Below are 15,001 nucleotides of genomic sequence, written 5' to 3'. Positions count from 1 at the left end.
TACTTTGTCTTTTGATACAATATTAGGATATACACCGGAATCAGGCATCTAATTACATGTGACGTGTATAACGCGTCAATTGTCTAATCAATTAATTAGCATAAGGAAAAAATGCGTGTTCATATAGAATCGTAAAGAACAAAAGAAAGAAGAAAATAGTATATAATATGATGGTAGCTTCGTTGTGGTAAAATATTAACGATGTTGTAATTTGGTTTTCTTGAACACAACGAAGAAATAAATGTAATTTTTCTTATACATGGTACATTACTAGTGTACTGATAAAGCGTTAAAAAAGAAAAAATGTGGATAGACTTCATGGATAAAAATGTTGGATGAAAATGTTACACAGTGCAAGAGAGATATTTAGCTTAAAAGTTTAACTAAAGTAATTAAATGAAAATGAAAAAAAGTATATACTTATGTACGGACACTGCCAGAAGAAATATAACGCTCTTTGAGTGTCATGTATATCGAATAACTTTGTTACTTTTCAATAACTTAGTGTTGGAGGCTTTACCTCGCTACAATCTGCAATACCTCAATAATAAATGAATGATTAAACTTATATTTAGTATGTGAATCTATAACACTGTTTAATATATTTCTGTACGAATTTTAACTGGAAACGCTTCAGATCATAGCACAAATATGAAGGACATTAAAATTAGGTTTGAACTTCGAACTCGTACTCTGCAATTCGCATCGTAGGACGTAAAAAGAGTAATTAAATCAGTTTAACCGTTCGAACGGAAGATGTAAATCTGTTTTACATATATAATGAGATTGTTCGTTTTCTAATAAACATATTTTCTCTTTTATTTGTTATAAATAATGTTGATTGGAAAACAAATCAATCGTTCATCGATTATGGAACTAGTTATTAAAATTCGTATAAATTATCTAAAACTTTCTTCTATTACTTATTCTTCCTTCCAATTTTGTTATCATCAACATTTGTGTGTTTCTCGTGTTATATTTATTTACTTATTTCATTAAGAAAGTAATTCACGTAGAAAGAGGTATTTGCACCAAAAAGTAACACGATATTCGTCTTGTTTGATACTAATATTGTTTCTATTATTGAATTATAGTGAGCTGAATCTGTAAACAAGTGTTTTCACACACATGTTGGTAAATAGGAATTTATTGTACGCACATCAAACATTATTAGAGTTTATAGTTATAACACTGCTATCTCTTTCCTGCATGTATAATTTAAGTTTCATGCAAAAGCAATTATTTTTATTACTCTCAAAGGATTATAATTTATTATCATACATCGGAAGTTCATACTACAGTAGATTTATTCAGCCCTATCATCATTCAACTAGAATAAAGGACGTTCGAAAAAGTGCAGTTTAATAGTATTCTTGCTTGCGTACGTCTATCTTATTTTTGACCACTGTACTACCGAATAATGACAATCTAAAAGAGTTGTATGTACTACATGACACATGAGTTTTTGGCCTAACTATTGTTTGTCGAATAATGTCAAAAGCAAAATGTAAGAGTTCTTACAGTAGCAGAAAAAAAAAAAAAAAAAAAACGGATTGTTCCAGATCCTTTGGATGTATTTCGATTTATAAATAAATATTACTAGTAAGTATTGAGAGCATCATCCATACGAAAATTCATTTCTGAGTTTTAAAATGATGCTGCCAATATTGTCAACGATAAATATGGTATATAATGTTTCTATCGTCGACTCATTGCGAAGCTGGATATATTGAATGTTTTCCTGAGATGCGGAAAGATTATTGTGACTTGATAAATGTAGTTGGACAAATTACCAAAAGTTACAGTATATACTAACTCGTTGGTAATTTGTTATACCTCATAGCGATTGTTCTGGACAATAACGATTTAATGATCCATATAAACACCTAAGTTAGTATTGCCGTTTATTCTTTTAAAAGTTATTTTGTACACTTAGGAATAAATGAAACGTACAACTATTGTATAGTATAGACTATGCAAAAGTTGTAAACGCGCATATATTATGTGTTAATTATAAAATATACCACAAAATGTTAGTAATTAGAAGCAACTTTGTTCTACGTTAATCACGATAAATATAATATACGCATACGTTTGTTAGTTACTATGTTGTAAGTATTAAGGCTCGATTGACGTTAGCAGGATCTATATAAAATTTCGCATACATGCGATTAAACAGAAAATTGTCACGCAATCGTCCGAAATACAAACGAAATTATTAAAAATTATTCGCGACTAATGTAGCACTCAATTATTATCTTTTACCAGTGCCAAAAAATTGAAAAATATATTGACATATGAACAGAATATATGTATTTATGTATATGAATACAAATATGTATAAGTCATTTGAAAACCATACCCATCTTCACTTAAAAGGTCATCAACTCAATTATCCTTAAATTTCTTAAGTTTACTATTAGATCGTAAAGTTAGTACTTTACAGAAATCATATTATTAATTTTCACAAAGCTGACTTTTAATTGGTTTATATATAAATAATACATGTATATAAATACATATAGAGATATAAAATATCAATGTACAATTATTCATTGAGACTGGTGCAAGATAAACGACAGAATGAGAAATTTTATTTGATATGGCTTTTTCTTAATTAAACATTAATTAAATTAAACATTAATTAATTAAATTAATATTAATTAATGTGTTTTGAAAAATCAAATAGATTTTGTAGAGGGTAGTACCAATTTTTTTAAATTACTTAATTGCTACTCCCTACTTGTCTTAATTTTTCAATTACATTGCCTAATTTTTTACTTTGTACACCCTGCTCCATTTGTTTACTTTTATCTTGGGTAAGATATTGAATATCCACTGTTTCTACATAATATTGCAGAGCTTTCCTTTCAACATAGGAATAAAAGAATGGTAAAATATAATGTCTAATGGAAAAGGTATACTATAAATATTGGTAAACTTACTCTGTGTTCGAACGAAAATTAAAATGGAAATTAAATGAGAATAAAGTGAAAAAAATATTTAAGCAAATAGGAATAACTATTATTATATATATTCAGAAAATACTCAACATCTAATTATATTTCACCTTTTGTGGAAGACTTAATTGTTTCATGACTGGATGCTTTGGATCGTCGTATCTCACCTAATTATATGGGGTATTGTATTCATTTGATAATCCCGATTGTGCCATAGTATGCACTGTGAATTGTGGATTTACTATCGATGATCCATGTTGCTGATATGAATGATTGGAATAATACGGTTTATATTTGGTGAGACTTTTTACAGATGTTATTGCCAAGGAGTTTGCCACTGCCACTATAAAATAACAAATGTATAAATTTATATATAATTTATAAATGAAATAAAAATGCTAAAAAAATACTTATGATTGAAACAAACTTTTGGTTTTTTGAATATTCAGCAGTGTATCATAATATTGTTTTTTAAATATAGCTAACTCTGTAATAGATGCAGTTTGCTGTAATGTGTTACAATTTTTTTCACTCATTTGCTTTACTGCAGACCTGTACATAAATAATTAATAATATTTTTTAAATAAATTTGACAGTGATAACAAAAAATTATAAATTTATAAGATATAACTGTAACCCTTAGAGTGCGTACGAGGGTCGTTCGTGTCCAAAGGTTCTAATATTTCTTCAAAATTAAAAATTGTAACAGTTAAAACAAAATTAAAAAAAAAATTTATATACTTATTTTAAATATCGGTATGAGACAGTTTTTCCAGATTTGAAATTAGCTGTATGGAATTTCTACAATTTTTTATTAATTTTTCATTGAAAATAGACTCATTGAAAATAGACACGTCGAAAATATACACGATTGACACTTGCATGTATTAAGGTAATGAAAAATACTTAAGTAGTAACAGTTAACAGTACTTGTACAGTAAATTTTTTATGTTGTCCTTGTTTTTAAATTCTACTATTTGCGATTTAGCAAGAGCAGTGTTTGAACTCTTAGGAAGCATTTGCAATTGATATGGTTTCGGATAAATCTGATGTGATGCTGAAGATATGTTCCGAATAAATTTTTCTGTACTCTTTAATGCACTGATATCTTCTGCATTATTCATATACTTATCCTTTATATTTTTCTGATTTTTTTGACTTAGAAATTTGGTATATGTGGGTGTTGAAAAACCTATATGTAAAGGCCTGGTCTGAGGAAATATTGGAAAATCTAATATGCATAAAAAGAACAATAAGTTGTAATAGGTATATACATTAAATTGAAATCTATTAGTGATTAATGAATGTAAAATCAGTTTTATTACCAATTAAAATCTCCTGTTCTATACGCCTTAAAAAGTTCTGTATGCTTGTTTCAAGCTTCTTATGTATCATAAAATTATCCATTACAAGATTGCTTCCTTTTAATATCTGTAATAGTATATTACTTACAGAAATTGTTACAAATTATTCTTAAGTAATTATTAGGAATATAAATTTCTCTCACCTGTGCATTCATCATTGTATATTTTTCTTCTTCTTCATAGTGCATAACATCCATTTTATATGTATCTCGTTGAATTGCAAGTTGTTCATCTTCTAATTCTTGTTTTTCCACATTATAAGTCTTATTTTTGTTTAAATTATAATGCTTTTTAGATTTTTGTTCAGAAATATCCTCTTTTTTAGCAAATCTATCACAGTGTATTATTCCCAAATTTAAAATTTCATTTTTATTCTGTTTATTTAAAATTACATTATTATTAAATAACTTTTTTACGTATGTACTATCACTATGTACTATTATATTTCTTACATGACTGTCAATAGGTTTAATCTCGTTAGGTGGAAATCCTTTGAATACTTCAGATACCGAAGGTGTATGTTTTTTATTCCATTCAAAATTTTGAGATGCATTGGTCCAAATGTTCTGATTCAGATGGATATTTGAACTTTTATTTAATACTTCTGTGTCAGATTTATCATCAAATTTTGCAGCAACTCTTAAGAAAGACAAATTTGTTATTGCATGTACCACAAACATGTGGAAAAGCAGTTTAATGAAAGTTATACTTGTTATATAGAGACGTTTTATTAAGTGATTTAATCGGTTTAGTAGCTTTATATATTAGATCTTTTACTGTATCGTTTGATACACCTTTTGGTAGTGGTACTATAGAAATTATCTCATGCTGTAGATTGCTATCCAAATTTTCCAATAAAATGAGTAAAGTTTTCAGTACACGTTCGTATGCGATTATACCATCATCAGGATGGTACATACTTAGCAACTGATTTATCGCGTTAATAGCATTCATGTCTTTCGAATTTTGTTGTAAAGCAGTCCATGGGATTTTTTCAAATGTAGAAGCAACATTTACTATAGCATTCATATTCTCTGCAGTTGCTAAAATAAAAGAAAATTATTTTTCAATTAATTAATTTTGAACTACCATCATGTTTTCATTGTAATTTTTATACTACTTTTGTAAAACAAAATTATAAGATAGTATTTTTTATCCTGTTGAATAATGTATATTCTACACGATATTGATACTTACTATTAGAAAACATTATTTCCGTTCTGATGTAAATATCTCTTTATAAAAAATGACAGCTTTTCGTGATACTAATACAATGAATTGGTGATTACCAAATAATGAAAACAGCTGTCTTAGTATATTATTGCGGACAAATGAGTAACGTGGATATCGCAAGTTTGTGTGAAAGTCGATTAAATTCGAATTACAAATTTAATTGTAAAAACGTTTTGTTCTTACGTTTAGTATAAATAAGAAATAATGTAATAATTATCACGTCTTGCAAATATAAATAAGAATAGTACAAAAATGCACAATTAAAATAATATTAATAAAATTAAAAAAAATGAATGTTTATTCGTTTATAATGATCCATTTATCATATCCACTTTCGAAATTATTAGTATTTATCATGAAAGATAACATTTATATTATTTAGTGCTATAGTTAGAACAATATTTATGGACATATGATGGCTTGAATAATAATAAGAAAGAAATTGCTTTCTTAAACAGTATAACAAAATTGGATTCGCTAATTATAAAGCACAAGTGCACCTTCTGTATATCGTGGATTATTTTAATTAGAGTATTAGCCCTATGCTAATAATCTTAAAAGCTTTGCAAGTATTATTAATTGACGGTTGCTATAAAAGTAGCGCTTCAACTTAGGTCAATAAGTTGGTGCACGATGTTTCTACCGAAAGATCTGTTATTTTTCTTTCTCTTCGCAATTTTAATAGTTTGTACAATTGCTAAAATTTCCTCAGGAGCATCATGGGCAAACATTCCTCCAAAATCTGGTAATATAACTTATTTAATTTTCTAAAAGAATTTGTTTGAGTTAACATAAAACATCAGGCATTAAGAAAATTCATTTTTATGCGAAAAACATCTTTCTAGCTTATTCAAGAGCACTTGGACCACCAGTGACAGGAATGGATACTATAACAATACCTTACATGCCAAAGTCTCCTTTTTTCCCGAAATTTGTCGACCCTAAAATGATGATTTCAAAAAAAACAGATTTATTGAGTAATTTATTTGGTGGCCTAGGACCTGTTTATCCTATAGGCTATAAACCATTTATGCCATATGCTGCAAGTGGATCACCTTTATACAGTACTGCAGATGAAATACAGCCATTGAACAGCATGAGCAAAAGTAATACAGATGATGGAACTGGCTTTTACAAACGTGGAATTTTTGGATCATTCGGTTCTAAACCCTTTAGTTCTGCGAGTTCAAAATTTGGACCCATGTCTCAATTCTCTTCTGTAAACGCTATGCCTGATTATGATATGAAGAATGTGTTCTCCCGTAGAAGGAGAAGTATAGACGAATCTCCTGTGGCAAAGCTTCGATCAATTATGGACACAGGCAAGCCGGAAACGAAAGATTTGGGACCTCCACCACCCTATCCCACTCTTGCTCCAATTTCTGAAGAATCAGAAGAAGATTTAAATGTATTGCTTAAAAAAATGGGAGGTGAAACAGCACCAAAACAGTATTTACCTGGTTTTTCAATGTTTGGACCATTTGGGCCGTTTGGACCTGTTGCGGACCCAACCATGTTTATATCAAAGAAATCTGCTTTCTTGGATACTTTATTTAAAAATCTTGCTACTACCACTACTCCATCAACAATTTCAACAGAAACTCCAACAACCAAAAGCACTGTTGTACCACCTGATTTTTGGTTACCATCATCGATAATTCCTAGTCCAACTGAGTACAATGAAAAGTTGGATGAATTTTTGACCAAGTTACTCGAAACTTTAAAATTGAATAAGACTACGGCAGCAAGTGATAATAGTGCAAATGTTAAAAATGTCTTGATGAGATCTATTCCACCTGATAGTAACATTGCTCAAGCAAAAATCTCAAGATCTATCGATGATTTATCATCGATCAACGCTGCTAAAGATTCGATCGTTAATAACATACTGTCTGAATTGGGTGACTTGAAAAGCAATATGGTAACAACAATGAATGATTTAATTTCTTATGAAAAATCTGCAGCATTGGTATCACCAAAGAAGCCTTTCAAACCTTTTGGACCTCCCGGGCCATGGTCAAAACCAACTACCGATGGAATGCTTCCATTCCAACAAAAAATGGTAATTCTAAGTCAAGTATTTGATATGTTAACGGACTTGCAGAAAAATATCACTTTAGCAATTGAAAGTGTAATAAATACTAAAGTGGCATCCAGTGGTGCTTCTGAAGCAGCATTTAATGCTAATTACCCAATGACTAATGACATTCTTTATACCACTGGCGGTATGCCTTTTAATATGAGTCTTTTAGATGCTCTTAAAGGTAAATTAGACACTTTCGATTATGGAGTCTCCACTTCATATAATCCGAGTTTTGATAGATTCGGACCGAAAATGGCTCGAAGTCCAGCATCATTTTGGTCCTCTAATCCTGAAGATACAGCAAACATGAAACGAGAAGTTAATAGTGGTGCTGAATCCTTAACGAACGAAGAAACTAATTTTGATCAAAGGCAACAAACACGTTCGGTTAAGATGCAAATGCATCAAGGATATCAGAGTTTGCCAGCTGGTTCTATAGAATCCGTGCAGGCAGGCGGAGGATCTTCACCTGGACATCAAGGCGGAGGACTTAAATTATTCGTGAGTAAACAATTTTTAAACAAAAAACGTTTAAAGTGTTTTAATTGTAGTTATCATAGCAATTACACCACGAAACGTAATACTATAATATTTAATAATAATTCCTAATAATAACAAAATATAGCAAATATATTTGTATCATTACAAAACAAATGACAGTGATAAGAGATTGTATGCAATATGAGAACTTCATTTGTTTCCAGATACAAATGCCTGTATTGTCTAATATGCAGGTGCCAGACTTACAAAATAATTATTACGAAAACTAGGTACGTGTAGTTTAAGAATTATGAATATTGTGAACATGTTCGTTTGTCACAGGATACCAGCAGTTACGAGGATTTCAACAAATGGGCCGACTGGGCGGAATACATGAGAAACAACTATCAAGGACACAGACATCATAATCATCATTAAATTATTCAGCAGGAATATTTCTATCACTTGTAATTACAAACTCTATCTTTAAATTGACCATTTTCTTTTCACGCACTATGTGAAACGTGTACGCTCTATGATACCATTGAATAAAGTATGTTTTGCAAAATAACACATAGTGAACATGAAACCACATACTGACAAAAGGCATAAATTCGAGAAATGACATTTTTTTAATTATTTTAAAATGTAGATAAAAACAAATAGCTGGAACATATACGTCTTTTTATTGAATTGTATATTATTTTAATTGGATACACTAAATGTATATATACAAGTTTTTGTATGCGGCAAACAGTATGAAAATTATATAGCATGAATTCATCCGAACCTAATAGTGATGAATGTAAAATGTTAAACTGATGATATCGGTTGGCCAAGTAATAATAAGCGCACATGGACGCAATCCTGCATCAAGTGCGTTGCTCTGTTTTTCTGTAATCAGCAATGCATTGCACGCAGGGTAGCGTTAGTGTGCTAGGAAGCATCAGAGTTAGTGCTCTTCGAAGAAATAAAGGAAAAACTATCTACTCTATATATAGTTGTTTCTCACATAAAGTCATATAAAATTATGAAAATGGCAGTATCAGAAAGTGTAAGGTATATATCGGTAAGTCTGATGTCACACTTTCCTGTGATAAAAACTTTTGTTTTAGGAGTAAAAAGTAACAAGACATAGCACGCGTTCTTGATTTAACGTTATGCCTTAGGCTTTTAAGATTACTATACCGATTATATTCACATCATTAAAAATGGACCACTATCACCTGTCCTTTATTACTTTGGATATAAGGTGTTCTATTTGGCGATCGATCCTGAACACCATGTAAAAAGACGCCAGTACACTGCTTAACGTCACTAACAATCCCAAACCTTCAAATATTAACTTAGGTGCGAAGATCTTCCAAACCATTAAATGACGACAATGAATCGTTGCGGCGAGCATGCTACCGAACGTCTAGAACCGTACATAAAGTTGTAAAAATTTATAAATTAGTACTATTTATCAATTTTAAACGATTTTTTCTTTACCAAGAATTCCTAATATTTGCTTAGTTAATAATTTTTTTCGAAAATAATAAATCTAAAATGTTAAAAATATTGCTTACTCTAATTCCATGAAGTAGTGTATATCTTCCTGCAACTGAGAATATTGCAGCATGGAAAACAGAATCTTGTTCAAATAACAGCAGTTCTCCCCTTTTCATAATGTCTTCCGAAAATTTTACTTTGGCTAATTTTGGAAACATAAGATAAAAAGTAAATGGTACAATTACTAATAATGGTAACATTGCACCTAATATAATGTGTGATCCAAACGTGTTTATTCCTGTAAATTATAATATTGTTAGCAGAAGGCATTCTGAAATTATTTTCTTCAGATATAAAATGGATGTAATTGACAAATTACCATGTTCATCTGCTTTTTGAATAAGAAGTTATAAGAAATTACTCTATTACACAATAATATGAAGATCAAGATTACAGTAACACAGTAACATGGTAATTGCGAATGAATTTTTGAATGTAACCCGAAAAAATTTCTAGATGTTCAAGAATGGATTGATGTAAGTTAAATTGTATATACCTATTAAGATTGCTGGTAATAAATTTCCATAAAAATGTCCTCCTGTTCCTACAAAAGCTGCATCCCAATGAATGGTAGGAAAAGTTGGTTGATGCCCAGTTCCATAAAAAAAGTATTCTGCTACTAAAAACCAACACAACAGGACAGGAATAGGTACTTCTACAAGTTCCGCTGTTTTTAACATTTCAAATATTATAAATGCAGAATATAATTTAAATTACTCATAAATCATTTTTATAGTAGAAATCCATTTATTAAAACGAAAGTTGGATCAATATTTGATTAATTAAACTCTTACATTGTTTTTATCATCCTGATCTATAACAGAATATCACTTCAACACAAAGTTAAATCATATAAACTATTTGTCTCCTGAAGAATTCAATGGAGTTCTACAATATAACTATTACCTAGCGTCAAAATACTTACATACGTTATTAGCATTCCTGTATCTTTCTACAGCTGATAAGCCCAAAATGGTGGCACAAGATATAAACATTAAGAAAGTACTAGGCGATAATATATCACCTAACAATAAAGAATATAATAACATAAGAAATGCACTTAATGAGACAAATGTGGCACTATAGGCAGTACCCAAACCATAAACAACTGGTGTTTCATCTATATCTATGTTTTTACGGTAAATCGATTCCTTTATCTTTTCAAACAATCGTGGTATCACATTTTGGTCATGGTATACGTTAATTGATTCCTTTTTCTTGGACAGAAGAAATATACTGAGTGGACGGTAGTATAGAACAAAGATTGCAAGCAGGCTCAATATATAAACTATATTGGGCAATGTGTTTATTTGCCAAGACAATGCAAACTTTACTTTAACAAATTTTGGTAATCTTTGAAGGACCCAGTAACAACCTGTGCAGACACCAATTATAACAGGACAATATTGTCCTACCAAAACGCTTGGAGAGAAACCAGAAAGATTTCCACAATTTTGTAACCATAATCTTATTATTGTGATATATAATGCAAGTATAATTAAAGTTATAGCAAGTAAAATTCGTTCTAAGTTGTCCGATGCTAAGGAGCCTGTTTTGCCAATTATGTATGAACATACACGTTGCTGTTCTTCTCGGCAGCGCCAGAAGTAGTATGACAATCGTATCGAAATACATGCAATCAAACCAATAGCTATTATAATTGTCTTTGAGTTTGATTTTGTTTGTGATTTTAAAAACGGCTTTGTTTTTCTTTCTAAATTCTCATTAGTACTTTCTCTTTTTAAATTAAACACAAGAAGCAAAAGAAGTGTAATAAGAAAAAAGGACAGTACACTACTTTCTTCAACAATATAACTATTAGAAAAAAGGCAGCATATTGTTAAAAGAAATACTATCTTTGCGATGTAGAACAACTTCTTTGCCCCTGTATAACTGTACCAACGCATTGAAATTATATTCCAATTCTTAACAATTAATATCATTAATAACACTATGGATACTGCACCAGTGGCAAACAATATGGTGTTTTTCAATTCCTCTAAGATATTTAGGAAAAATAAAAGAAATATTATTAATACAACATTTAAATTTGCTAAAATAGAACACTGTAAAAATGACGATTCGAATATCTTAGACATATGATTGTCTGGAATGCCTGTAATAAATAGGTAAAAGAAAAACAGAGCACAAAACATTAAAAGCAGGCCCTTTGACATTAGACTAGAATCAAATTGAACCCAAACTTCAGAACATGTATCTTTAAGCAGTTTATAGTAGTTTTGACTATTCATAAAAAAAGATTCAAATTCTTTTATAGTATTTATGCTCTTAATCTGTTCAAGTAGACGATCATACATATTTTCTAAACTTTTAAGCTGTTCTTTAGAAAATAAATAACTATCGGCTGAATATACATCTATATATTTTTTGGTTTGAGCAATATTTCTCCACATTGAATGTAACATGTACCAATAATCATCTTCTAATTTTCCATTTTTTATTGAACTTGGAAATGAACCGAGTATAATGGATCCTAAATTTGAGAATGGAATAGGTATTCCAAGAATTGATGCTAGCGTAGGAACAAGATCAATTTGATTCACAATATTGTTAGGTGAATCGTATTTTACAAGCGGAGTCATAGAATAAACAAACATAGCAGCTTCAATTTCGTTGTTACTATCACCGCCATGATCACCACTATCTGTCATTCCATGATCACCAACAATAAAAAGTACTGTATCTTCTTCTAAAGATTCAATGACTTCCTTTATAAGAGTATTTGTATCATTTAACTTTCTAGTCATTTCAGGATGATTAGCACCATGTTTATGTCCACAATGATCAATGCCAAGAACATGTGCTATAAGCAAAGACCAATCTTTCTTTTTCATTTCAAAAAATATACGGTATCTAACATCTTTATCAACGCTGTCTAAATCCCAAACATTGAAAGATGCTGATGGAAATTGACGTTTAAATTTACCAGGAAACAAATTAGTCCAAGTATCATCTCCCATGAACACAATACCTCTGGCAGCATTTTGATCAACAATGTTATCTTCATTAATGCTTTCAGAAGCAAAATTAGAACCGATATCAATGAAAGTAGGTAACGATCCTGTGGTAATACCCTTTAGCCTTTGCATTGTTGTAGTTGGAGGATCTGCTATGAATTTGTATAAGCGTGAATTCATCGGTTGATTTTGTAACAATTCATGGATTATCGGTAGTTTGTTGTGGTAATAGGGTGAGATGGAACTGTTATCACTGTGCCAATGTGCAAAATCATACTTTAAGGCATCAACAACTAGCAATACAATACGTGTTTTTCTTTCAAAGCATGTAATCGCAGCAACATCAGGCTTTTGAAGAAGTTGTTTGATGTTACAATCAGAATCCGTGCAATATTTGCATTCAGCACGTTCTGGTCTGGCAACGCGATTTAATAGAAAGCCGCTTGTAAAAATCAATAAACCGGCTGTCATTAAATAGGACATCCATCCGTGAAATATTAAATAATTCCATAGTTTACTCATTTTTCTCCAACGGACGATTATTTGCTTGTGTTATTTAGAATGAACGCAATATTAAAAGAATTCCAATTTAATTTTAACCTATTTCTTGACGTAAGCTTATCTTTTTTCCATTGTTGCATTGTCACATATTGCGTAAACAGTTGTTTAAAAGAAATTTAGAGCAGAAACTGTTAAAAATATAGAGTATCAAATTGGTGATTCATGATTTTAGAAAAACTGTAGAAATTATAGCATAAGTGCAATGAATGCAAGAATATAACTTTATGCTTATTCCTATGGCGCTAAATTTTAAGTATTTATATCACAGTGCTGCCACGACGGTATAACTAGAAGTAGTTTACATCGAAGATCTGTCTTGTTGTATACATACTGTTGGTAAAAGGGTATTATATCAATATACAATAAAAAATCGATACACTGTTTCGACGAAATTTAAAAAAATAATGCTGGAGTAATAAAAACTCATTCTGTTAACATAACTTCCTTTTTGTACGTGTATATATTCATACGAATGAAATTAATACGAAATAATATTGTAGATCGAAATGCTACAATCGATAATGTAGATGATACGTTATACATAATTGTTACTACTTACGCATAGATGACATAGCTAATCTGCTGCCACAAATAGGCAATTGTTTCTATCTTATTATACCTTTTGCGCGAGTGCATCTCTTATCGTGAGACAAATATTTTCTTTCTATGTGGTATTAAATTGAATGTCGCGAGGTTCAAATGTTAAATGTAATTAAAATGTTAACAGAATTGTGAATGAAATGTGATTTTATAATTTTCTACGTAAATTATTCAAGTTTCGTACATTCAAAATATTCATTAGTGCTATTATTGTTTCTTTCAACCAGTTCTACCACCTTATATGATTCGAGAACATTGGTTGAACTGGAGTTATTCGGTTTTTTACTGTAACAAGTCAAGTTTGATATTAAAGTTTGTGCAAATTAAACTGCCCTTATATACTAAGTGTAAGTGTAACCGTTAACCAGATTGCTCACACATCGACATCTGATTGGTTAACGGTTGTACTTACACTTAGTATATAAGGGCAGTTTAATTTGCACAAACTTTAATATCAAACTTGGCTTGTTACAGTAAAGAATGTAGGCGCAGAATAACTCCAGTTTAACAAATACTTTTGAATAGTCTTTTTCAACAAATCTACAGGTCAAACGGTGTTCTCTAATCATACAAACTGTACGAGGAAGCATCAACAAATATTATCTCGAGAAATACGTAAGTAAAGTTGTATATTTGTTCCTGCCAAGATACATTTTCTGTAATACGTAAAATTTCAATTCTTAAGACAAAAATTTTCAAAATCTTGTCATTTTATTAAATTTTGACCTAAACATGGTATTTTTTTGTACAATCAATTATTTTACGCGAGAGGTAGGAATAATTTAAACGATTCATTTGTAATAGCGATTGTGAGGGCCGTAATGTGATAAAATTGTTACTTTTGACTGATCATATTCGAACGCGCAGGCGTCGAAATTCAAATTTCTTGTAGAATAGTTCAAGCTATCATGGCGACAACGTCTCTTCTCATTTTTACTTTAAATTTACATTATAAAGTTAATTCAGAAGTATTCGCATAATTAAAATGTTTAAAAAATTAAAAGTATAGCCGGTAGAACATGTTGTGCTAGTTTGTAACCGAAATTTGCAACTGATTTCGGAGAAATGTGAGTTAAAATATTTCGTCTTACTGACGCGCGAATTTTGCCTTGAGAAACAGTGACATTTGCTGCACTTTTTACGATAGAAAATCAAATATTTAAGTATAAAATATGTTACAATATTCGAAAT

At 30.2% G+C, this 15,001-nt stretch overlaps 4 protein-coding genes across 6 annotated transcripts; 1 reads left to right on the top strand and 3 right to left on the bottom strand.

Annotated features, from left to right (window-relative positions):
- Positions 1 to 2,725: 2,725 nt before the first annotated feature.
- On the bottom strand, positions 2,726 to 3,097 carry LOC143429259 (uncharacterized). Its single transcript, XM_076904787.1, has 2 exons — positions 3,071 to 3,097; positions 2,726 to 2,923 (listed from the first exon to the last, which is right to left on the bottom strand). Exons 1-2 carry the CDS (start codon positions 3,095 to 3,097, stop codon positions 2,726 to 2,728), a joined length of 225 nt encoding a protein of 74 aa, XP_076760902.1.
- LOC143429023 (uncharacterized) lies at positions 2,803 to 6,364 on the bottom strand. 2 transcript variants are annotated; one of them, XR_013102496.1, is made up of 7 exons: positions 6,058 to 6,364; positions 5,034 to 5,367; positions 4,777 to 4,963; positions 4,468 to 4,698; positions 4,286 to 4,391; positions 3,071 to 3,303; positions 2,803 to 2,867 (listed from the first exon to the last, which is right to left on the bottom strand). XR_013102496.1 is itself a non-coding variant. In XM_076904378.1 (6 exons), the coding sequence occupies exons 2-6, from the start codon at positions 5,351 to 5,353 to the stop codon at positions 3,128 to 3,130; spliced, it is 1,020 nt and encodes a 339-aa protein (XP_076760493.1). In that variant the 5' UTR covers positions 5,354 to 5,367; positions 6,058 to 6,364; the 3' UTR covers positions 3,036 to 3,127. The 2 variants fall into 2 exon arrangements, 1 of the variants encoding a protein (XP_076760493.1); XM_076904378.1 differs by lacking the exon at positions 2,803 to 2,867 and having other exon boundaries at positions 3,036 to 3,303.
- On the top strand, positions 6,186 to 8,610 carry LOC143429024 (uncharacterized). The gene is made up of 4 exons (XM_076904379.1): positions 6,186 to 6,302; positions 6,403 to 8,141; positions 8,345 to 8,374; positions 8,463 to 8,610. The coding sequence occupies exons 1-4, from the start codon at positions 6,191 to 6,193 to the stop codon at positions 8,556 to 8,558; spliced, it is 1,977 nt and encodes a 658-aa protein (XP_076760494.1). The 5' UTR covers positions 6,186 to 6,190; the 3' UTR covers positions 8,559 to 8,610.
- A 265-nt stretch (positions 8,611 to 8,875) lies between these two features.
- Positions 8,876 to 13,472, bottom strand: Pig-o (phosphatidylinositol glycan anchor biosynthesis class O). 2 transcript variants are annotated; one of them, XM_076904166.1, is made up of 4 exons: positions 10,597 to 13,472; positions 10,168 to 10,338; positions 9,689 to 9,909; positions 8,876 to 9,537 (listed from the first exon to the last, which is right to left on the bottom strand). In XM_076904166.1, the coding sequence occupies exons 1-4, from the start codon at positions 13,169 to 13,171 to the stop codon at positions 9,343 to 9,345; spliced, it is 3,162 nt and encodes a 1,053-aa protein (XP_076760281.1). In that variant the 5' UTR covers positions 13,172 to 13,472; the 3' UTR covers positions 8,876 to 9,342. The 2 variants fall into 2 exon arrangements, with proteins under 2 accessions (XP_076760281.1, XP_076760282.1); XM_076904167.1 differs by having other exon boundaries at positions 9,689 to 9,813.
- Positions 13,473 to 15,001: the final 1,529 nt, after the last annotated feature.

The sequence above is a fragment of the Xylocopa sonorina genome, chromosome 11 (genome assembly GCF_050948175.1).
Source record: "Xylocopa sonorina isolate GNS202 chromosome 11, iyXylSono1_principal, whole genome shotgun sequence".
Classification (NCBI taxonomy): Eukaryota; Metazoa; Arthropoda; class Insecta; order Hymenoptera; family Apidae; genus Xylocopa; species Xylocopa sonorina.
Note: the sequence above shows the minus strand (reverse complement) of the source record. Positions and strands in the feature narration are given on the sequence as shown.

What these genes read in the sequence shown, in the direction of transcription:
- Pig-o (XM_076904166.1), bottom strand. Translation starts at nt 13,171, where the DNA reads ATGAGTAAACTATGGAATTATTTAATATTTCACGGATGGATGTCCTAT. An exon ending in CAGGAATGCTAATAACGTAT is followed by an intron (nt 10,339 to 10,596) that starts GTAAGTATTTTG and finishes TGTTAAAAACAG; the next exon opens with CGGAACTTGTAGAAGTACCT. An exon ending in CACTACTTCATGGAATTAGA is followed by an intron (nt 9,538 to 9,688) that starts GTAAGCAATATT and finishes GTACGGTTCTAG; the next exon opens with ACGTTCGGTAGCATGCTCGC.
- LOC143429023 (XM_076904378.1), bottom strand. Translation starts at nt 5,353, where the DNA reads ATGAATGCTATAGTAAATGTTGCTTCTACATTTGAAAAAATCCCATGG. An exon ending in AAAACGTCTCTATATAACAA is followed by an intron (nt 4,964 to 5,033) that starts GTATAACTTTCA and finishes GTCTTTCTTAAG; the next exon opens with AGTTGCTGCAAAATTTGATG. An exon ending in AGAACAGGAGATTTTAATTG is followed by an intron (nt 3,304 to 4,285) that starts GTAATAAAACTG and finishes GTTATTTTATAG; the next exon opens with TGGCAGTGGCAAACTCCTTG.
- LOC143429024 (XM_076904379.1), top strand. Translation starts at nt 6,191, where the DNA reads ATGTTTCTACCGAAAGATCTGTTATTTTTCTTTCTCTTCGCAATTTTA. An exon ending in GCGGAGGACTTAAATTATTC is followed by an intron (nt 8,142 to 8,344) that starts GTGAGTAAACAA and finishes ATTTGTTTCCAG; the next exon opens with ATACAAATGCCTGTATTGTC. An exon ending in CTGTATTGTCTAATATGCAG is followed by an intron (nt 8,375 to 8,462) that starts GTGCCAGACTTA and finishes CGTTTGTCACAG; the next exon opens with GATACCAGCAGTTACGAGGA.
- LOC143429259 (XM_076904787.1), bottom strand. Translation starts at nt 3,097, where the DNA reads ATGAAACAATTAAGTCTTCCACAAAAG. An exon ending in AATTAAGTCTTCCACAAAAG is followed by an intron (nt 2,924 to 3,070) that starts GTGAAATATAAT and finishes CAATATTTATAG; the next exon opens with TATACCTTTTCCATTAGACA.